This window comes from Hibiscus syriacus, unplaced genomic scaffold, assembly GCF_006381635.1.
Source record: "Hibiscus syriacus cultivar Baekdansim isolate YM2019G1 unplaced genomic scaffold, ASM638163v2 tig00117056_pilon, whole genome shotgun sequence".
NCBI lineage: Eukaryota > Viridiplantae > Streptophyta > Magnoliopsida > Malvales > Malvaceae > Hibiscus > Hibiscus syriacus.
This window is the reverse complement of record NW_024063539.1, coordinates 275,913-300,786: the sequence shown is the minus strand read 5'-3', so window position 1 is coordinate 300,786 and position 24,874 is coordinate 275,913. Positions and strand designations below refer to the sequence as shown.

The 24,874-nt window shown below is 32.8% G+C and overlaps 3 protein-coding genes and 1 pseudogene across 3 annotated transcripts; 3 read left to right on the top strand and 1 right to left on the bottom strand.

Annotated features, from left to right (window-relative positions):
* The first annotated feature begins 5,391 nt into the window (after nucleotides 1-5,391).
* On the top strand, nucleotides 5,392-9,315 carry LOC120198076 (annotated as a pseudogene).
* Nucleotides 9,316-13,180: 3,865 nt separating this feature from the next.
* On the top strand, nucleotides 13,181-16,451 carry LOC120198371 (probable methyltransferase PMT2). Its single transcript, XM_039199722.1, has 7 exons — nucleotides 13,181-13,377; nucleotides 13,548-14,205; nucleotides 14,320-14,530; nucleotides 14,675-14,969; nucleotides 15,248-15,637; nucleotides 15,776-15,853; nucleotides 15,965-16,451. Exons 2-7 carry the CDS (start codon nucleotides 13,564-13,566, stop codon nucleotides 16,194-16,196), a joined length of 1,848 nt encoding a protein of 615 aa, XP_039055653.1. The 5' UTR covers nucleotides 13,181-13,377; nucleotides 13,548-13,563; the 3' UTR covers nucleotides 16,197-16,451.
* A 578-nt stretch (nucleotides 16,452-17,029) lies between these two features.
* On the bottom strand, nucleotides 17,030-17,584 carry LOC120198074 (F-box/kelch-repeat protein SKIP11-like). Its single transcript, XM_039199463.1, has one exon. It carries the CDS (start codon nucleotides 17,582-17,584, stop codon nucleotides 17,030-17,032), a length of 555 nt encoding a protein of 184 aa, XP_039055394.1.
* A 6,386-nt stretch (nucleotides 17,585-23,970) lies between these two features.
* LOC120198181 (transcription factor PRE6-like) lies at nucleotides 23,971-24,474 on the top strand. The gene is made up of 2 exons (XM_039199546.1): nucleotides 23,971-24,178; nucleotides 24,320-24,474. Exons 1-2 carry the CDS (start codon nucleotides 24,053-24,055, stop codon nucleotides 24,470-24,472), a joined length of 279 nt encoding a protein of 92 aa, XP_039055477.1. The 5' UTR covers nucleotides 23,971-24,052; the 3' UTR covers nucleotides 24,473-24,474.
* Nucleotides 24,475-24,874: the final 400 nt, after the last annotated feature.

Sequence of the window (24,874 nt, the reverse complement as noted above, 5' to 3'; positions counted from 1 at the left end):
GTATGAGGTGTTAGAATTCAAATTAGAACATGTTGGAATTTGGGTTAGATTCTTAAATTCTACATGGAGAATTAGATTTCTAAGTTTTAGAAGTATTTAATGGATAATAATTAGTTTAAGTAAGAGTATGCAAGTTAGGGATATTAAAAGAGGCGAAATATAAAGTGTCAAGTAGAGTAAGAAGAGATTTTTGTGCTTAAATGACATTTCTGGGCAATGTGCATCGATGCACATTCATTATGCACCGATGCATCAATGATAAATCCCAGAAATTTGTTGAAGGTGCATCGATGCATATGAAGTGCATCGATGCATTAATTTAAATACAAACATCGAATGTCGTCAGTGCATCGATGCATAAGGAGTGCATCGATGCATTTCTAATAAAATGAACATCGAATGCCCTCAGTGCATCGATGCATCAGGAGTGCATCGATGCATGCCTCCATTAAAAGATGAAAATGGCTTTTCTTTTAGCCTAAGAAATGATAGTTTAGAATATACTAATTAGTATACTGATAAGTATCAATGAATTATTATGTAGATTCAGAGCCTAAACGAGTTCCGGAATCATTGACAAGTAAGATAGATAAAAAAGGGAAGATAAGAGATTGGAATGGACTAGTGAGGCCAGGTGAGTGCATACAAGTTAGTTTATGATGTTTAATGGAAATAAGACTTGCAACGAGTTTATTTCCTATATTATAATGCATTAATTTATGATCATAGGCATATGTTTGATTTGGGTATATGTGATATATATTACAATATGTGTTAAATGATTGTGTGAATACATGTATTATGATAAGTATAGGAATTAATATGAATGGTCTATATGATTGCATGGGAATATGAAATAGGTTATATGATAAGTGGCCATACATGTTAATAGTATAAGTGATCAATTATAAGAATTTATATAATAGATTTATATGACTACATGAGAAAGGTGATGAGTTAAATAAGATTAGACTAGAGAATAATATGAGAATAATATATTAGTGAAGGGAATTGAGTATAAATGATGATACCAAACCATAAGATAAGTATTTACTTATAGGATAATATGATATTATATGAATATAATATATAACTTTATGAGGAAGAATTGGGTGTTATATGATTTAGGTATGAAAATGATCTATGCGTAAGTATATTACGTGATTATGTGACTATGTGTGAAATAGAGTAAACTAGGTAAGTATAAGATATGTAAATATATGGCTATGGAACAAAGTATGTAATAATACAATGTTATTTGATTTATGATTTTGGTATGTGCATAGATACATGAAATGGATATAGGTTATTATATATGTTACATGATTATATGCATGTGTGATATATGCTATGAGACATGCCCAATGTGAAATGAAATAAGCCAAGTGACTATATGAAATATGTGAGATATGAATATAAAATCATATGAGAAGTGAAAAGAATTACATGAAAATAGACTAAGTGATTACATGTATATGTGAAAGAAGCTATGAGCTTATATGAACATGTGATATGATATGGAATACATGATTACACATACATATGGTATGTGACAGAAGAGAAATGACAAGTAATGTGAACTGTTAAATGACAATGCCCATGTTATGTGTCATGAGAGCTAGGGGTATAGTTGGCATGCCAAGAGTCGAGGGTCTATGTGGTCCTTCGGGACATATATATATTCTTTGGAACATGTGTGAAGTCTGGTGAGACACATACTTGATCCCTAGCATATGTATATGATTCTTAAGGAATGATATTTTGTCCTTCGGGATATTGTGGTCCTTTGGGATATATATGTATTCTTTGGAACATGTGTGAAGTCTGGTGAGACACATACTTGATCCCTAGCATATGTATATGATTCTTAAGGAATGATATGTGGTCCTTCGGGACATTGTGGTCCTTTGGGACATATATGTATTCTTTGGAACATGTGTGAAGTCTGGTGAGACGCATACTTGATCCCTAGTATATGTATATGATTCTTAAGGAATGATATGTGGTCCTTATGGACATTATTATATGGCACTACGGTGCAATTCTACGCGGCACTACGGTGCAATTCTATGTGGCACTTCGATGCATTTATATGAGCTGTGGTGACAGCATTAGTGCACAACCTCCATAAACTCACATATCTATAGTTCTCACATATGTACATGGGCTAATCCAAAGATATGAACAAATATATGTTAGTGGTATGATAAATATTATAGAAATGATATGATGTTGTGTGTGTATAGTGTTTGATTGAAAATGTTAAGCATAAAAGTATGTGATTACATGATAAACTGTTAATGATGAGTTATGTGTATGTATGTATTTACTGTAATTAATCTGATATGATTTTATATGATACGAAGAAAGCATGTAATTTGGTATAACATGATAGAACAGAACATGCATGTATTGATATATGTTATAAAGTGCATTATAAGTTTTTATGCCTCACTAAGTCTTCGACTTAGCGTGTGATTGTTTCACACGTAGGTTTCGAGAAGAGTAAAGAGTAATGCGGAGCAAGACAGGTCACTTCTCCTTACCAAATGTCAGATCAGAAAATATATGTACTGGTTATAGAGTGTAGTTGGCATGTAGTCTAAAGATATAAATTGTATGAACTCTGATATATTTTGTAAACGTTTTGAATGAGTTAACTGTTATCAAAGTTTTTAAATTACTCATTATTTTATACGAATAAATGTTTGAAAAGTCAATGTGACACTTCAGACTCGTATCCGGGTCGGATACGGGTTGGGGTGTTACAATCCCCTTGCGAATCAACACTTTTGCATTATGTTATGTTGATGCAATGCAATGCAAAGAAAGATGAAAAATGACACAAACAAAAGAAATAAGTTAGTGTACACAAACAAAACAAAAGAAATTAGTTAGTACAAATAAGATAATCAATACATATAAAAATGTTATTCAAAGATGAATAAAACACCTACCCTGCCATGATATCTACCCAAACATGCTTTAATTAAATAGTAATCCTACCCAGACATGCTTTCTACCCACAATGATTTTTCAAGAAATTAATCAAAACTGCATGGTATCTAGTTCACACGTTTTTATTCGAAAAGAGAAATATATTATATGAATTTAAAGTAAAATAAAAAGGTTTAGAAATGCTCCTCCTTTGTGTACACCTATTTTGGGTACCTACTGACGAACATAGGTTCGGTAGAGCTATATCTAGGGTGATCATTCTACGGTTCACTATATGCATGGTTTCGGCTCTATGAGGAAAAAAGGTACTCGAATTGTCCTTGATGTCGGTGCCCCATTGGGCTGCTAAACCCTCGATCCTTACCCATCATAGGTTTCGAGCGGAACGAGTTCAATTCGAGAGGATACATTCCCTTATGCCTATGCGGAGAATAAATTCCCTCGAAGACATAAGGTATATGAATCCCGAAGGTTACTTGCTATGCCTATACAGAGAATAAATTCCCACGAAGATGTCGCTTTCACCCTCACTTAGAAAGGGTTCGGAGCTCGGGTATAGAGCTTATGTTATGCAATGCAAGTGTCGTGTGTGAGGAGAAATTATCAAACCTTTGACATACAACCACACAAAAACGAATACCTTTGACATATAACTGAATTCTCAATTTCTAACTATAAATACAATATATAATCGATTTAAGGCTTGACCCTCTAAGATCCCTCGCGGAGTCGTCAAGCTGTCGTAATCGATTTCCGGCGATACGACGAGTCTCGACTTATTTTGTGAAAACCCGATTTTGTAAAAGAAATGATTCGGAGTCGCCATCGACCTTTTGAGTTAGGTAGGTCGAATGCCTAAAACTTTTCTTTTAAAAGAGTTTTTAGGAAAACATTTAAAAGAGTTACCGATCCACGTGTAACCATAAATTCATTTTTAAACAATAAAAAATGTTCGGGGGTCGATTACGTGTGGGGAAGGATAAACACCCCACAACGCCCAAAATTGGTACCTATCGATTATATATTGTCTCTAAATAGTATAAATCTAAGAATTCAAATATATATTTAAATTACGATTTCATTATTCCGAATTCAACCATACAATATTATAAAACAAAAATTCTAAGGAAAAATGAAAAATATTCTCATATTTCCAATTGAATAGAAAATACTCCCTAAAATTCTTTAGGACGAATATTTCTCTTTCCAACTGAAATAAAAGGAATATAATATTTTTTCCTAAGAAAGAAATTAAACCCATTAATCCTAATTATATTATTAGAAATATAAGTAATATTCAATTATTTAAAAATACCGAGACTTAATCCCTAATAAAATTAGACGAATTGTCTCGATAAGTTTAAAATAGTGAATATTTCATTTTCCCTTCAAAATTAATTAATTTTAAATGCAATCAATTTTTTAGGTTTTTCTAGTGTGATATTTATTTATTTTAAAATGTCAAAAAAAGACATCTAGTTGTTTTAAGACTATCCCTTCTTAATATCTTAAAATAAATAAATATTGTCTTTAATCCAATTATATAATCAGTTGAGTTATGCTAATTAGGCTTTTAAAAGAAATAAAAATGATACATTGAAGCATTTAAAAAATATATAAATACACATATAGACTAAAAACAATTTTAATACTATTTTTAACTTTATTTTACTTTATAAATAGATACATATTTTCTAAATGTGATATTAAACATAGAACCAAATATTTATTCTAAAATATGCTGAAAATGAAAAAATGTAAAATTTATATTATGCTCTACATACAATCTAATGTACATAATAAAGTAATATAGTACAAATAAAATAAATATTTAAAACATAAAACACTTTAATGATACAAATAAACAATATACATGAATCTATTCATTACATGGTGACAAAATAATTATAAAATAACATTGGTGTCATAAAATTAATAAAACGAATATTATAACATAAAACAAGAAAATGTCATAATAGAAGCATCATAATCGTAATAAAACCATAAATACAGGACTAAAATGGTAAAACATAAACAACAGTAGCCAATCTCGAAAGAAAAAAAACATTCAGCAAAGGACTAAATTAACGTAATACAAAACCAAGTATCCAATTCGCACATCATATAAAATAAAAAGAAATGGTGACCAAATCACAAGAAACGCTAAACTTTAAGGGACCTAAGGAACGATTAATCCTAAAAAATTACTAAAACGCGAATCACCTTAAACATAAAGGACCAAAATAGTTATTTAACCTAAAACTAATGATCATAATGCAAATATATTCCTAAAGATAAAGGTACAGCTACCTTAACGAGATTTGTCCAAAAACCCCAAAGGACTCTATTCTTTTTCCCCCAAATTCCATTCTGCACGATAACTTTCTCTAAATCCCTAGCCTACATTCGCTCCTCTTCACGCACACGGTGGCCATGGCAGCCGACCCTCCGACGAGCCAGCGGCGAGCCATTTTCCTACCGCCGAGACCCACACACGGCGTTGGAAATACCACGATTACGATGTTTCCTTCCTCGGGTAAGAACCAAGTATCGGACCACCATGCACAGTGGTTCTTCTACTTCAACTCCACACCAAATAATCTACCCACTCCCCGACGACAATGCTACCCCGACGATCCTACTATCCCGACAAAACCCACGGCTACAAGGTAAACTACATCTCTAACTTATTTTTTCGAAAGCATAGAACAATAAATGAAACAAGTATTTGAATACCTTTAAAAGTTTGATAGATGAAAAGAACTTGTAGTTTTTCTTTCTTGTTTTATTTCTCTGAAAAATCCCCTTACATTCTTGTTTTTATTGGATTTTATATCCATTACATATGTAAAGATAATAAAAATAATTGCTTGTTGGTACATGTGTATTTGGCAGCAAGGTATGGGCAGGGAATGGGATTGCTCGGGGTGCTGGAATTGGCAAGACCAGTGCAGCTCAATTAATTAACTGCTGGTGTTCTTCACGTGGGAGCATGGGTGGCTGGATGGGTAGTTGAACCTTTTTCTGCTCGTGGGTGGTGCTTGGGCAGCAGGGTATGGTCATTTTACATTTTAAAATAATTTATGTAATATATTTTTTTGGGTAAAAAATTGGTGCGTACATGTGGGAATACAGGAATGGCCGATGGATCAGATGGCTACTTCTATTGCTTGAGATGTGGGTCTCAGGCTGATGACATCATTGATACGGGTGTTGCTGATGAGGATTTTTTGAAAAGGGTACTCAGGGTGGCGCGGTTTACTTGGCCAGCCATACTTGCCATTCTCGCCAACCTGTCATCTCAGCCCAACCGATCTCACAAGTTGACCCACAATCTCAACAATTTTGGTCCAATTTGAATCAAGATGGAATTGGAGATGGTATGGGGCCCTCGGGAACAAGTGATTTTGGCTCATACTCCATGTGTGCATACACTGATGAAGGTTATTACAAGGAGGTTAGGAACAGGTATTTGATGGGGCTGCAGATGATGATAGAAGCTCAACGTGAGGCTCTGGTGGAAAAGTTTAATGTGAAATCTTTGATTTGTGAGATAGTTGGACCTATTTGGCTGAGATTTTTGGCTAGTACTGGGGTTTTTGTGACGGTTGGGCTGATGAGGCTATTCATCAGTCTGAGATTCAAAAATCAAGTATCTGCTGTTGGCTGTATCATTTTAAACAATTTCTTGTATTTACCTTTTACTTGCATAACTATGAGTAAATGAATGAAAGTTGATGATGATGCTTGTTAGTGTCATAAGTACTTTGTGGGTACGGTGATATTGCTGCTTTAGTTTTCATACAACTCTGCCCTAGGTTTTGATTGTTTGAGTGTTTATTTTTTATAGCTATTTGTTTGGTCATTACAGGTCACTGTTTCTGGGCTTTGATAATAGTTAAGGCTGGTTGATGTTATTCTGCTTCTTTCCATCTTAAATTGATGTTAGTTTTCCCCAAGTGTGAAAAAAAGTGTAAAACGGTACTTGCCATTCAGTGTCAGCTGTGCCCTAAAATATAAATATTGAATAAAATATCTGTGAGGTAAAATTTGTCGTCTTGAATTTGTTTGGTTCTATAGTTTTTTGACAAGTGACATTTTCTTATCATTAAATTTTTGGTGGTGGTGAAAGGAAAATAATTCATATAATCAAAGTTGTTTTTACTATATAGTTTTATTTGAAAGTATGGTTTAACCATATAGTTCTACTGGTGAAATTGAAAATGTCTTATTCCCTACAATTTACATGCAAATTATAGTGTTCTTTTAAAGTTGTTTTGTTCTCTCTCTCTCTCCCAGTCTCCTCCATTTTTGTTTGTTCTTATTGATAGTTATGTTATTTTCTGATCACCATCTGCATTTTGTCCATATGTTTAGGAGAAATTGAAAATGTTAAGCCATATTATCGTCACAAAGCAGAGCCTCACAGCATCCACGGTCAGAGAGCATTAATGATATGGAATAAGTATTTAAGGAAAAAGATTCTGTTATCTTGTTCTTTAGCTATTTCTTTTCTAGGATGCCATATTGCAAGGGAAGCAGTTCTTCCAACAAACTTATCAAGTGGTCGGTTGAAGGGGAGCTTACCTATTTTGATGCTTTTGTTGAAATTGAGAAACGCATCGGACAGTCTTTGCCTCCATTTCCTTTAACTCTTTGAAGTATGTTTAGGCCTGCACATGCTTATTCTGCTCAACAGTTGGAATCACTGGCTGCTATAGTGTCTCAGTGCATAGGCTTGAATTTACCCCCAGTGAATTTCTATGAAATTGCTTCCAGATATCTAAAGGAGTTGTCTATTCCAGTGGAAGAAATTCTGCCATGTGCATGCCGCATATATGAGTGGGTGATGCCTCCAGAATTATGGTTGTCAGCAAATAACTCTGGACTTCCTACTCGTGTCCATGTGGTGTCAATGCTGATTGTAGCAATACGGATTCTATATGACATAAATGGACTTGGGGTGTGGGAAAAAAGTTCGTCCAGTCCTAATCTTCCTAGTAGAGCTACTGAAGCCATGAATAAGGACCCTGCAAGTAGTCCCAAAAGTAGGGTCGATGCTGAAAATAGTTTTGGTTCTCCTCACAGTGTGGATGATTTGGGTACTAGAAACCCATTATCTAATCATGAATCCAAGTTTGATGCTGCTGAGCTTTTGCGCAACCTTGAAGCAAGATATAATGAGATTTATAACACATATGGTGGTGTTAAATGTACAAGAGATCTTTCTAAAAGCATGCCATCATATCTACAATTCTGTAAGGATGTGGTCTTTGCTGGATCAGAACCGGCTGTGGACTTTTTTCACGAGGAGAAAACTTTAATTGACAAGCTTTGGAATTATTATCAAGAAGAAAAGGTAAGTTATCAGCTATGATTATATGTTATGTTGCAAATTGAAAGAAATAGTATGAAAATACTTTTAAATGGGTTTTCTGCACTCCGGAACAAAGGTCTAAGTCTGACTTCTATTATGCAATTTTAAAACATTAGAAGCTATAATTAGGTATTTGTTCAGTAGCTGATGAACACTTATGTTGTTCTGGCTGAAAACAGTCTTTTTTATTCGTTCCCTCTCATTTTTGGGTCTAATTTTTTGTCCTTCCCATCACGTCTAGAACTTGTGGGTCAAAATCCTTTGCTGTTCTTGATAAGTGTGACACAAACTTTATGAGTGAAACAGTTTTTAAGTTAGAAAATACTACTTTTATGTTTGAATTATCATTGCCTGTGTTGATTTCAGGATTCTCAACCAGCAGCAGGGGTGTGACAGCGACATAGCAGTGCCGACATCATGTATAAAGCGAACAAAAAGGTTCGAGATAATGAATATCATTCTAGTCCCTCTCCTGATGGAAGGACTTCTCATGAGGATATTTCGTCTCAAAGACACTCAGATGTTGACAATTCATCCATGACTTCAGAGGAACATAAAAATCCAGAACCCAGTGACAAAGGTTCAGCAGAGACCGATGAACATAGAGCAATTAGATTGATGAAGAAAAACATGGAGGAGAACAGGTTCTGTTATATCCCACCAAGAGTTAAGTTGAGGAGATTGGATTACCTTCAATATGTAAGGAAGAGAGATGAAGGCGTCATAACATATGTTGCTCATGCTGATTACTATATCCTACTTCGAGCTTGTGCCATGGTTGCCGAGGTCGACATGCGGATTATGCATGTTGGGGTACTGGGTATGGAGAGGAGATTAGATTGGTTGGAAAAAAGAATTGATCACTGCTTACATCCAACTCCTAGTACTACTACATGTAAATTTTGTAGTGATGAACCAGAACAAGCTACAGATCATACAATAGAACTTCCAAATCCGAGTCTATTATAAATTTCTCCATTTTCCATTTTAGCTTTCAAGTTTTAAATCAATTTCAAAGTGTTAAAACTTACAGTAGTGTTCTCTACTCTTCCTTGCTGAAGAAATTAAACCATTTGATCTTTGTCATCAAGACTTGTGGATAGGATCAGGTCCTCTTGGGAATCTTTGTTTGCGATTCGGATCTAATGTGTAGTTTCCAACTTCAGGTTATTTTTTCCAGCACACAAGGCAAGCAAACTTTTAATGGCATTATTTAAACATATTTTAATGGCATCCAATGCCGTTTACTTTAGAAACTTAGATACACGATATTAATTATTGGGTTTGCCTCTGTTTTTCTGAAATTGAGGAAACTTTTGTTGATAAAAGAAATAAGGAAACTTATGAAGATCTTCCACCGTATTGGTTGGTTAAATAGAAGAAAACAAAGAATTGCAGAAATGAGTGGGTGGCTGATTGGCTTGGAATTCCCACTGAGTGAGGCAATGAATCATTCTCACATTGCAAGAACGTGTGGACCATTGGCTCAAAAATCAATATCTTACAAAATGACAAACTAAGGCTATCAATTTCATCCCACCTTCGGTTGGTAGTTCACTGCCACCACTAACTCCTTACTGATTCCTCAATGCCATCTGAAGTTTTTCTAAACCTATAATTTATATTTATTTAAAATCTTTTTAATATCATTCCTCGTTCAATCAATTTTATCGATAATTAAAAAAATTATCATTTTAAGCTTTTGGAAATATTTTATTAATTAAAACATCCAGTAATACACTGTTACTACAAATCAAAACATCATGTGATTGGTTCCACCAAATCTTTGAAAAAGGATTACCTCGTAGACATAATCTCACTGCCAGATGTATTAACATGATGTGTATGAATTAATTAAGTAATGTGGTCCAATCAGAAACGTCCTAGACATAGAATGTTAACGCATTGTTTCCATTTCACTTCATTGTATATGATAAAAAGGATTGATAGGCCAAGTTTGATGGGATGTAAGCCAATTGATTAAGCAGATAGAATAAATCAACACCAACACCAAAAATGTATATTTATATAGAGGCGATGGACCCAATCTTGAAAGTGTCATAATATAATACACATAATTGTCCTGTATGAACCAAACCCTCCATTTGCCTATTCTGCTGCTCCCATCTAAACCAAATCAAACTTTTGACATTAGTTATTTATTTGTGGCCTTCTGTCTTTGGACATGCATTTCCCTACATGTTACTTCTCTCTTCTTCGTTGTGCATAGATTTTATTTAAATTATAATATGTCAAGATCTAAATTTATTACTAATATCCAAAAAAAAACACCGACATTGTATTGGAAAGTGGAGCTCATCCATAAAGTTTATTAATCTATTTTGATATATTGTATGGGAACATTGAAAGTAAACTATACATTAAATATTCCAAGGTATCAATAAATCTAAAAATATATGTTTTTGTTAACAATTATTAGAGTATGTGATTAAACTTTTTCATTTTATGCATGTTATATAATCTATTTTTACGTAATATTATATTTATGATGTTATCATAAAATTTATTATATTAATAGTTTATAGTTATAAGTGTTGATAATTTTACCCTAATTTTTTCTCAAGCATCCTTTGTTTCTTTTCTTTTAGTTTTATTAATCGGTGATGGCATTAACACCAATGTTGGTTGTCATCTGTTTTTTTTCAACTATTTTCTTATATCACAATTATTTTTTAAATTTCTAATAACTCTACCTTCCTGACACATTTTTCTTTGTCTTTATATTATGTTTTTCTTTATCTTTTGACACGTTTTCGATCTTTTGTATCGAGCGTTTGATCATTATTTTTTGTTTAATTTTCTCATAGTTCAATTTTACATCGTCTCAATTGATCAAGATAATGCTTTTGTTATCTTGCTTATCTTCCCTATTTTGGATCTCATATTGAATTTAGATATGTGGTTTATGTTTAGAGATAATATTCTCACGATGGTTAACTCTGATTTCCGATTATCAATGGTCTTTTTAGTAATTTCATAATCTATTGTTGTTCGTTTGTCGATGCAGTCAAATCCATTCATATTTATTTTTTGTTTGAGTTTTTTGAATGAATTTTTAATCTTTTCCTTGTATGGTCGTGTATGATTTCAAGCAGGTAGATTTTTATGTCTATAATTATAAGAAATGTATTAATTATGAATTATTTTACACTTATAATTGTAAAAATTTGTTATAATTTTATTTTTTTCTTTTAATAAAATTAGTCGTTTCTTTCTGCATAAAAAAGTGTTGGTTTTTTAGAGAAAAAAACTATATTTGAATATTAAAAGAGCCATTTTTTTTGGTTTAATACATGTAAATGGGCCTCTTAGAAGCCCGTTATATCGGCTCTAATTATCTCCTCAGCTTCCTTAGGGTAAATGTACAGAAAAACAGAATCTTCTTGTTGGTTCCTCATTTGCTTGGCGATGATGTCTGCGACTCGGTTGGCCTCCCTTGGTATGTTCTGAATCTTTACTTCCCAATTCCTTTTGAGCAGATTGTCTATGTGTTGAAGTATTGTTAGTTGTTTGTGTTCGGTCGATCTATTGTTTATCAGTTTTACTACTTCCTTATTATCCGATTCCAGTATAACTTTTCTTTCTCCTTTTATCCTGCTATTTTTAAACCTTCATGAATTCTCCAGAGTTCTGCTTCCAATAAGGTACAAATACCTATTTTCCTATCAAATCCCCAGAGCCAATTACCTTCATAGTCTCTAGCTACTATTCCACATGATGCATCTCCATCATTCTGATTTCTTGTTTCATCAGTGTTAATTTTACAATAACTAATCTCTAATTTTTGCCATCTATATTGGACATTCTTTCTAGTTTGATTAATTCCAATCTTTAGGGTTTTCGAATTTTCAACCTCATGAGTAAGAGTTATTATTAAAGGAAAGAGTCTACAACCCTAAATATAAAGTATAAAAAAACCCATATTAATAGTTTATAATTTCTGGATTCTAATATATTTTTGGTATCATAATATCTCAACAAACTAAATCAAACAAATTGAGCAGTTAAGTTCCCCAGCTTCAATTGCTTACCACTCAAGTTGTCGCACATTTGTCGCGATATGGATATCTTTTGATCAATTGTTAATGTCAACCGTCAGATTTTCTATCAATACTATCATCCTACGGACCAGAATTGTTTCCCATATATACTTGTCTCCACTTGACCATCTTCATCAATCACCGCCTCAATCTAGATCCTTTCCGTATGGGGGTGGGACCCAGTGCCTTATATCTTTCCACTCAATCCTCACCCTCCTTTCTTGGCCAGTGGGACCCATCCCACGCGCTTTTCGCACCCCGTTTTAATTTAACTCGGAATCGTTTTATTCAGGTCTAATGATGTTTTGAGCCCTTCAATTATTATTAATTTTGAAATTAAGTCTTTTCACTCAATATAATCCTCTATTTTTATAATACTATTAACATATTCTAGTTGATAACACTTTTAGTTGTTTTCATGAAAATGATAATATATTCTTTCATTGTTATTTCAGTATACAATCAGAAGCACGTAAAAAATTTAATTTAATTATGTTTAATCAAATAATAAATTTAAATCTAAACAAAATATTTGTTTTTTTAAACCATTACGTTACTAGAAACGACTAACAATATTATTATCTTGAATCAATTAATAATATTACAAAAGATAAAGAGATCAAGATTCGTCAAAATAAAAAATCAGAATAGAGGGACTAAAATCAAAATTAAGCCGCTTATTAATTACTATAACACGACACGACAGATGGAAAGACGGAAAAAGAGTTGAGTTTTCGGAGTCTTGGATGCTTTTATAGTAATCCCCGTTACCAAAAAGTGATTCTTGCTTTTACCCTTTTTCTTCTTTATAATTTTGTTTCACGATGATCGTTCTTCTTCGATTTTACTATAATTGAGATTTTTGAGACAGAGCAGTCTAGTGTTGTAAGTATTTTATCAACACGTCTCCTTCCCTTCCAAGCTCTCAATATCCCTTTTTTTAAGATATTCAACCACTGATTTCGTCTATTGATGCGATTGGTGAGTCATCTGACATTTCTTTTCTTTCGATCCATAATGGGGTTTATATTAATGACTGAATCGAGATGTTTAGTTAGTTTGGTTTAGCTTTCTTTCATCGAGATGTTTAGTTAGTTTGGTTTACTTTCTTTCTTTAGTTTTAATTGATCTGGAAAAAAATTAATTTGCAGGTTATTATTTTGAAAAATGGCACTGAAGAATCCAGGTGACAGTAGAACAAGGAGTTGGGTTCAAATATTTATCGTTTTTGGATTATGCTGTTTTTTCTACATATTAGGAGCTTGGCAAAGAAGTGGTTTCGGTAAAGGGGATAGCATAGCTTTAGAGATAACTAAACACGGTGCCGATTGCAATATAATTCCTTCCTTGAACTTCGAAACCCATCACGCCGGCGATGTTGGCAACGCCGATGAATCTGAAAAGCCCAAATCTTTTAAGCCATGCCCTCCTCGTTACGTCGATTACACGCCTTGCCAAGATCAGAAGCGTGCCATGACTTTCCCAAGGGACAACATGGTGTACCGCGAGAGGCATTGCCCCGGGGAGGAAGAAAAATTGCATTGTCTTGTTCCGGCACCGGAAGGATACGTAACCCCGTTTCCTTGGCCCAAGAGTCGGGATTATGTGCCTTATGCTAATGCTCCCTATAAGGCCTTGACGGTTGAGAAGGCGATTCAGAATTGGATCCAATATGAGGGTAATGTGTTTAGGTTCCCTGGTGGAGGAACGCAGTTCCCACAAGGGGCGGATAAGTACATCGATCAGCTCACCGACGTGATTCCGATTACTAACGGGACGGTTAGGACCGCACTCGATACCGGTTGTGGGGTATGTTTATGTTGTCATGCTCTTCAAAGTATTGTTTTTTAAGTTGATCTATTGATTTGTAATGGTAGAATGTATTTTTCTATATAAATCTTAGAATTGGTTAATTTTTTTTAGGTTGCAAGTTGGGGGGCATACCTTTGGAGTAGGAATGTCCTTACCATGTCATTTGCACCAAGAGATTCGCATGAAGCACAGGTTCAATTTTCTCTTGAAAGAGGTGTACCTGCTGTTATTGGTGTCCTTGGGACTATAAAGATGCCATATCCATCTAGAGCTTTTGATATGGCTCACTGTTCTCGTTGCTTGATTCCATGGGGAGCAAATGGTGAGTTATGTACTGAAATATGGGCGTTCCTATGTTTAAGCATAACTAGTATGGTATTTAAGTAGATTTCGGCCTTCGAGGCGTTGTTTAGTGAAGATTTTTCGTAGCGGAGGTCAAGTGATTGATGGATGTGTCTGATTGCAGATGGGATGTATCTGAAGGAGGTTGATCGTGTTCTTAGACCAGGTGGTTACTGGATACTTTCAGGTCCACCAATCAATTGGAGGAACAATTACAAAGCATGGCAGCGTCCCAAGGAGGAACTTGAGGAGGAACAACAAAGGATTGAGGATGCCGCCAAACTCCTTTGCTGGGAAAAGAAGCATGAGAAGGGTGAAATCGCCATTTGGCAAAAGAGAGTTAATGACGGTTCTTGCCGCGGTAGACAAGATGATTCTCAAGTTAATTTCTGCAAAGCCGGAGAGGCTAATGATGTCTGGTATGAGCTCTGCTTGAAACTTCTTGTAGTGTGTAATGTTTGGATGCTAATCAGTAATCATCTTCACACCAATTCATGATTATCATAGTTAATCTTGTTAATTGTTATAGAAATTTTCCCAACAGTGCAACCGATTAAAGTTTGAATCTTCAGATCATGTCTCATGCCTTGGAACCTGTATTTTCAGACATATTTACAGTTTTATGTTCCCAGTAATTAGTTCTTTTTGATCTGGAATTTCATTTTACATAGTCATCTTTTCTTGTGGTGGTGGCTAGGTACAAGAAGATGGATGAGTGCATTACTCCGTATCCAGATGTTAGTAGTCCCGATGAAGTTGCTGGAGGGGAACTGAAGCCGTTCCCAGAGAGGCTATATGCTGTCCCTCCTAGGATTGCTAGTGGAAGTGTACCTGGAGTTTCTGTTGAGACTTATCAAGAGGACAATAATATTTGGAAGAAACATGTTAGTGCCTATAAGAAAATCAATCGACTTATAGACTCCGGGAGGTATCGTAATATTTTGGATATGAATGCTGGGATGGGAGGATTTGCAGCAGCTCTCGACTCTCCGAAATTGTGGGTTATGAATGTGATGCCATCAGTAGCAGAGAAAGAGACCCTGGGTGTGATATATGAGCGAGGATTAATTGGCATATATCATGACTGGTAAGGATTCATAACGATGAATCATGAGTTTGCCTGGCTATGGTTATGCTTGAAGAAACTACCTCTGGTTCAGGTCTTATATAATACAATTGCTTACGTTATGCGACTCGTTCATTTTGTTGTCTTTCGTTGGTTCAGGTGTGAGGCTTTCTCCACATACCCAAGGACATATGATCTCATACACGCACATGGTCTATTCAGTTTGTACAAGGACAAGTAAGTATCCACTAATTACCTATTCTTTGGTATGAGCTCACCATTGTTAGGACTATTTGGCATTCTGTTTCTTGTCCTGAACTTTTATACATTTATTGGATGTATGCACAGATGTAATATAGAGGACATTCTATTGGAGATGGACCGGATTCTGCGTCCGGAAGGCGCAGTTATATTCCGTGATGAAGTTGACGTTCTAATTAAAGTGAAGAAGATAACAGCAGGGATGAGGTGGGACACTAAGATGGTAGACCATGAAGATGGTCCCTTGGTCCCTGAGAAGGTATTGGTTGCCGTTAAGCAATACTGGACAGTAGGGGGAAACACGACATACGTGGAGTGAGCGGAAGAGGATGGTAAACTTAAACAGTGGCAATGCACTCATACAAGTAAGTTGGTGGCGTGAATTTATGATTTCCGGTCTGAATTTTTTTGCGAGCAGGGTAGTTTCAGTGTAGGAGGCTGAACTATGGGATCAGCCTGTGTTCATTTGTATTAATTTATTTACAGACAGCTATGAAAGCTATAACTCCAAAGTTCTATGATTCTTGAATTAATCCGGTTTTTTGTCATAATCAAATTACCTCCTTTAAATTTATCTTAGGATGAGTAAAGGAAAAATGTATAATTTCCATGAAAATTTGGAAATAAATACAAACTATCAACTTATGAATTGGCAGACTACTGCAAATAGAGGACTCCACAAGCGTACATAAAACATAAATACCATACGAAAAATTCTGGGAATATTATATGTCTATTGATTGTAATGTAATTAATACATCAGCCAAAATTTAGCATAAAAATTTCCACAACTTATATCCCCCCATTTAAACACAATTCCAAGAAAAAATAAGGATGAAGAAAGAACACCCATATAAATACCTACTGTGTTAATAGAAAACGCTTCAACAAATTGTAAGCCAAATGTGTTTTGCTACTTCATATTATTAAACCTATTCCTCTGTGTGTGTTGCTGCAACTTCGAAAGAAAAATGGAATGGAATAAACTTTGAATGAAGGTTGTAAAAACAGATGAGATATCCACTCAATAAAATGTTCTATTGAAACAAGGGGAAATTACCATTAGCAAGAATCCGGACTTGTGTGTTGGAGGAGAAACCAATCATGTAAACCCCAGCAAATTTCATCTCCTAGCATCCCATCACCGCACAATTATAGACAGTTACCCAATCGCTTTCTGGATAGTAAGTCCCATTGTGGATGCCCTTCTCTCGGAACCCACGAATTGAGCTCTATAAAACTTAGACCTGAGGCGGTAGGACTGCCGATCACTATAAGGCGATCACCGCATGCTCTGAACGCAAGACCCCAACCATTCATTGAAACCGCTCTTTTGGGAAACCTTCCGATAGTAAACCATGAATTTCTCGCCTCGTCATACTTTCTTACTGCCATGTCAGCATGATCGGTCGCATAAAGTTGGTTGTTTACTACTACGGCAACCAGAGGGGGTGCCCCAGCTGCCGCAGGCATCTCAGCCTGCCCATCTGTCCCATTCCTTGGAGGAGACATGTTAGGAATTCGAGTCCACATTTTTAACTCTAAATCATACTCCTCCCCACAAGTGAGAACCGTAGCATCATTCCCCACTCCACCAGTTCCCTCAAGTACATAGAATTTCTTATCCATAAATGCCCCACTACACAGATTCCTCGGGGTATTCATGCTTGGGAGACTCTCCCACCTCTGAGTCACGGAATTGTACATTTTATTACCCTGAGAATCACAACCACCGACTATGGGTATGAATACTCGAAGCTTACCTCATCACAAATATCGCACTAAGGGTATGTTTTGTTTCCCGTAATTGGAATTACGGAATTGGTTTTCCCTGAATTCCCGTGTTTGTTTCACGTAATTCGTTTTTCGGAAAATGTTTTCCCGTGTTTGTTTCACGTAATTCATTTTCCGGAAAACGTTTTCCCGTGTTTGTTTCACGTAATTCGTTTTCCGGAATGTAATTTATTTTCCTAGTAACAGAATTTCCTTTGTGTTTTCTGTAAAATGACTTACGGATTCATTTTCCGTAAGTCATTTTCCAAACTTTTCACTTCAAAGCAAAAATACTCAAAATAATTTTATTTTATGAATTTAATAATAATAAAATATTTTAATATCATTTTCATCAAAATATTAATTATTAAAATATTTAAAATATATTTATTAATATTTATAATAATATAATATTATATATTTTTAATATTATATAAAATAATCAATTATATTATAATAATATAAGATATTATATTTTTATTTTAATAATATATAATAAATTTTTTATATATTTAATAATGAATAATATTATTTATATATTTCAATAATATTTTAGTAAAGATATTTAAAATATACTAATATTTTTAAAATATAATATAGCACTATTACTTTAATAAATAATTAATATAATTTATAATATTTTATTTCACTAAAATATACCAATACTAATATTTTTATTAATAAAATTACAAAAATAATATTTAATAATAAATAAATTATTTTAATATTTTAAAATAATAATATTAAGTTTTATGATAAATAATATTATTTATTATATTTAATATTTGTAATAAATAATTTTTAAAAAACTCTTCAACTAGTGGAAAAAATGTTTAAATAACATCTTCCAAACATCATAAAACGTTTTCTAGATATTTTCCAGAAATGTAATTCATTTTCCAGAAATGTAATTCATTTTCCAGAATTCAAATTCCAGTAATTCATTTTCTGAAAAACCAATTACAACTAAACAAACAGACCCTAAATTCATATCTCTATGGTACTGAAATTTGGTGTATTTGTGAATTGCTCTTTTTGTTATATTATATTATTTCGGTTTATTTATGGATTGTTATTTTAGAGTTTGGACTTTGAAATTGATCTACGCATTATTTGGATATTTTTTTTATTAAAATTGTTACTTTATATTTATATTAATATATATATATATATATATATATATATATATATATATATATATATAAATGTCTAAATTATACTCTTTTTCCTAAATTGGTGCCTAATTTTTTTTTGGATCAACTCAGTGTCAAACGTCACTAACGTTATCACTTTAGGTACCCGACCGTGGCGCCCGTTAAACCATTAAGTGACACGTGTCGCGTTCTGATAATTTTAAAATTTTTATTTAAAATAAAAAACTTAAAATTGTAACCACGAGACCCGACGAAACAAGGGACATTATGGGTGTCAAAAATGAAGGCGATGGCGATGGCGCTGGCACTGACGATGGTTGTGGTCGGAAAAGGAGATGGTAAGGTTAGAGTTTTTAGGGTTGATTTTAGGGATTTGATATATTTTTTATAATTTTAGAAATTTTTTGGTATTTTTAATATAATATTTTTTTTAATTTTTTTTAAAAAAAATAAAATTTCTAAAACTACCAAAACGTAACACATGTCACTTAATGGAAAAATTTGATAAGTATTACGGTTGACCACCTAAAGTGATAATGTTTGTAATGTTATACACCTTCATTAAATCAAAAACAATTTAGATATTAATTTAAGAAAAGGAATATGATTTGAATACTTTTTCTTTTATATATTAAGCCTATTAGGCTGTTATATAATATCACAGGATTAACCGACTCTATTTTGGTCGTGAGAAGCAGAATTTGATGTTTTAGTGTAATAGTGTGTGACTCAAAATCGGTTTGATAGGGGGATGGGCCTACGACGATATGGGGAATCATATCATACTCAAAATTCACATGTAATGCATGAGAAAGCTGTAAATTGGAGACACCGACAGTGACTCTCCATCTAAACTAACCACTTCCTCTCTCTCTGCACTCACAAAGCACATCCTTTGTTTTTAATTCACTAAAAAAACATTACATGTTTTTGACAAACCAAACTGTGATTTTACTTCTTTCCAACCCATTACTCTACACCTACAACATTGCTTTTTGTTCTTGTAGTAGGCGTACTTACAATTCACAGCCTAACTTTGTCACATCCCGAGATCAAAAACATACGAGTTCCGCTTATTATATACAAATGATCAGCCATTTGGATGTAGATGCCCATTGTCCTTGCTACTGGCTACTCATGCGTGCTTACAATTGACACCCTAAATTTCTCACATGCCTTCCATTATTACAACAAAAACATATGTTCCAGAAATTACGAGAAAATTACTTAATCTCTCTCTCATACATACATTTTTTAAGGAAAATATTTATATCATTTTCTATCTTTTTCCTTTCCTCCATATATATGTATACGCATAAATAAGGCCATAGCTTTAGCTGGGAGAACGACGTTTGGATTCAAAACTTGCTAAATCTCAGATCAAAGCTGTGGCTTCAGCTTTCTTCCTTGTCTTCCCATCAACCAGCATATATTAAAACGTGCAAATATGATGCTAATTAATGTTGGTAAATTTGTAAAAAGAAAAATAATAATAATAATAATAATGTTGGTCAATGGTCAACCACCAAGGTTCAAAACTATATAATATATATCTAACATGTGCAATTGGACCGATGATCTAAGAAAACGTTGCATAATTTCATGCAATAAGTTATTATCTATTAATATGAACGTCTCATGATATTTTGGATCTTGTTTTTAAATTTTGTATTTATTTTTATAATATTTAATAATTTAAATATTTTTATACTTTATACTATATATATATATTAATTTTTTTATTTTCATAAAAAATAATTGATGTCAATATTGTCAAAAATAACATAATTAACGTTAATTTAAAAGATTTATTATAAGATAAAATGAAAACTATATGAGATTAATCTAAAACAAAATTAAAATAATATTTCTTATCAATACACTATAAATTTGGTTGACGAAACTCTTTCATTAATTAACTTAAACAATTCGCTAATACAGATTTATTCCTAAGTATTGAGCTTATTGTATCTTGACGTCTAAATATTTTTTTAAATAATCTTGGGGATTACAAGATATTATTTATTTATAATTTTATTAACTTATTAATAACACACAACTACTCAAACTTAAAACTTCTAAAAGAATAACATTTTTTTTATTACTTAGTCCACTTGATGAATTCATGTATTAATAATATTTAAAAAAAACAATGATTTGATTATAATGTCTTACACGTATAATTTGACACCTTTTAATAATGTATAATTTCACAGGAGTCAAAATATTGTACTATTTAAAAAAATATAAAGACTTATTAGGTATTTAAATTCAAAATTCAACATGAAACAAGTAATATTAGTGATTAAGAGATTGTTGTTATCCTTAAGGTCTCGAGTTCGAGCACTGCGCATATAGTGGTATGAGCCTTCTTCGTCAAATAATTGAGAGTCTTTGCATATATATTACCTTGTATTCACCTTAGATTTATATTAAAAAAACCTCAAAATTCATAAGATAACACCTAATTTGTATAATATCTAAACTTACAATCAGGGCCGACCCTAAGCATAGGCCAGGGGTGCGACCGCCTAGGGCCCCAAGCTTGGAGGGGTCTATTTTTAAAAATATTTTTAAGTTTAAAAATTTAAAAAAAATATTTTTAAACATATTTTTTAATTTCAAACACTCGAAAATATAGTAATTTAGTGAGCCACAATAATTAAAAAATATTTTTAAACATTATTTTTTATTAAAAAACTCGAAAACATGGTGATCCAATGGGCCTCATTTTAATGATTGAAATGGAAACTAAGTATGGGCCTCCACTTGTCTTCTTGTCATCACCTCCTGGCCTAGGACCCTTAAAATGTCAGAATCGGACCTGCTTACAATGACCTAAATTGTTATTAGAACAAAATTTTGAGAACACGGAGTTATCATTCTTTAGTTTGGTCCTTGATTAAATATTTAATAAATTCTTATATTTTTTAATTTAAATATTTATTTTTACATAAACAAAAATACTATTATATCAAAATTATATCGAATATATAAATTTTAACAAGGATCAAGGTCTCGTTGGACCCTCACTAAACTCCGCCACTGTATGTTAGCATTATAGATTGTATGTATCGAGTTCAAGGACATTTGATACGATGGAAAGTAATCGTTTTTGGGAGGGAATGTATGTTTTTGTTTTGGAAGGATGCACATGGATATGGTTATCAACTACAGCTACTCCCAAGCAGCTAAATCCGGTAATTGCATCTTGTAAATAGCTTTATGCTTCCCCTTTAGACACTGAATTTGTTGCATCAACATGCATGAATTTTAAAGGCCACGTCGTGTATGATATTGCCCCTCCAATGGCAACAAAATTTTGACTATGTTGATTCCCCCCACAGAGGAAATTGATAGCAATAATTAGTGTATTATTAGGGTTTAGTCTCGAGTTTCTATTGCTAATTAGGGTCCAGTAGTTTCTAAATCAAACCATTTTAATTAAGAGGGTTGATTAATGTTTTGCATGTGCAACATATGATATCACGTGTGGACATGAACTTAATCCATTTTTATATTGAATTAATGCTTGTGGCCCAGAGAGTGTTAAGTCATAACAAGCAGGCATCGAGATAAAAGAAAACGTGAGAATTTTGTAAGTGCACATGGACGTTACATTTAGTTAAAATAGTTCAGAGATGGATAATTTGGTCTGACAAACATCGAAAGTGTAACCGTGAAACAGTTCCACTCATTCACATGGGGACAGGGGTAAGGAGAAGACACGTGGCACGTGGTGAGCAACATTAGCTATGGAAGATGTGATGAAGATTGGGATTGGGATTGGGATTGGGATTGGGGATGGGGATGGGGATGGGGATGGGGATGGCGTGAAGAATGGAAAAACATTATCAAATCTGACTTAACTGCTCAACAATGTCGCCTCTCCAGCCCCTCGAAACAATTATTAGATGGACCTGATTTATTTATTTCATTTTTTAGTATAAATAAATAACTGATAATTATTTAAAAATTACTTTTAAAAAAAATATTAACTAAAATCATAAATAACGTGATGAATCGAATCTATCTAATAATTTTTCTCGACTCTCTATATCTCTTCAAGTTATTCTATAAATTCTAACTTTAACGATCCAAAACTAAATATCATTAATTTGATTCAACTTTAATTCAGTTAATGTAATTATTATTATAATAATCAATAATTTCTAGAGCATATAGTTAGAAGCTCTAAGTTAACACTTTCCTTTTTTTTTTTAGATTGTGAGTTCAATGCTTATTTGAAATAAAATTTCTCTTCTCCTCCTCTAAGCGAGAATTGTTAAAAAATTATTATTATTATTATATTCTTTTATTAATACATTTATTATTATAATATTTAAGAAGATATATATTATTTTTAATAAAATAAGAAGATATATATTAGAATATATTTATATGTATATTATCATTATATTTATAGATAAAATAAGATCTGGATAGTTTATGCATTTGTTGTGTAGAAAAGGTTGGAAGGATCGCAATATAATATATTTTTGTAATATTTAATTTGAATTAATTTATTAATAAATTGAATATCGATCAATGATTAAAAAAAGGATTATAATTATCAATTATCAATTGATATATTAGAATGAAACATTAAATTACTTAATTAATGTTAAAAATTTAAATTCTAACATTTTGAACAAAAATAATTAGATTAGCAGGATTATTCCTTACTAAACTTGTATGGTATTTGATCTAGATAATTTAAAAAAACGAATATCAATAATTATATAAAAAAATATTATAAGATTAACCCAAATATATGTTTAATACAATAAATTTGATTCATATTTAAAAAACACGAATTAGACTAAAATAAAATGAAATTATCCATAAAAAAGTGACGAAACTGATCCAAAGAGAATCATATACTTTTTCTTTTTCATAATTTGTTTCATATTGATTATACATATAAATGATAAAATTATCTTTAAAAAGTGTTTTGATAAATTTATTTTGATTAGTGTAAAAAAGTACGACAAGGGTAAAAAATATATAAGCACTGTTGTTTGAGACACATTTAGTTAACCTGAGTAAGTATTTATTTTATTGGATAAAAATCAGAAGCCTATTTAATAAGCAGAAATTGATAGCCCTACTTTGTTCCATTCAAGTCTCTTGTTCGCAATTGTCACTTCACCCTTTTCCTACCTTAACTCCTTGCTCTTCTCTTTGCTCATCTTTCTTATATATCTTTTTTTTTTCTCTGACAAAACCACATCCATCCTTGAACACAATGTCAAGCAGAAGATCACGTTCAAGGCAATCAGGTGTTTCCAGCATCACAGATGATCAGATCGCCGATCTTGTTTCCAAGTTGAAACACCTCATCCCTGAGCTTCGGAGAAGCCGCTCCGTCAAGGTAAGCAAAATAAATATGTTCAGCATACTTCATGCTTTGACATCATCATTCGTCACACTCAAATGAATCGACGCAATTTGATATTAGTTGTTAAGCTTAAAAATCTAATGTTATTTTAATGTCTGCTAAATTTGTTTTCAGATATCAGCCTCCAAGGTCTTACAGCACACCTGTAACTACATCAGAAGCTTACGCAGAGAGGTGGACGACCTAAGCGACAGGTTATCCCAGCTATTATCTTCCACAGACATCGATAGCGACCAAGCATCCATTATCAGGAGTTTACTTATGTAATAATATACCTGTGCTGTATTGTGTTAGTAGTCGACGTAGTAATGCAGAAATTACTGCCTTGTCTTCAAATATTAATAAAGTTCATCATCATATATTATAAAAATGAAAAGACATCAACATTTCTAAAAAAAAATATTTAAATTTTTTATGAGTTGATTTACAGATATGATTACTGAGGATTCAGGCAATGAAATTACTGCCTTTTCTTCGATGCACCCAAGGAGAGAGAGAGAGAGAGAGAGAGAGAGAGAGCGAATACTTAAGATTATATATCTTGCTTTATTGTCATGGCGTATTTGTATATAAGCTTCTTATATATATATAAAATTAAAGAACTTGTTAAGACTGAACAAACAAAGAGGTCTGATCAGAAAACATAAAAGAAGAAAAAAGAAAGTGGAA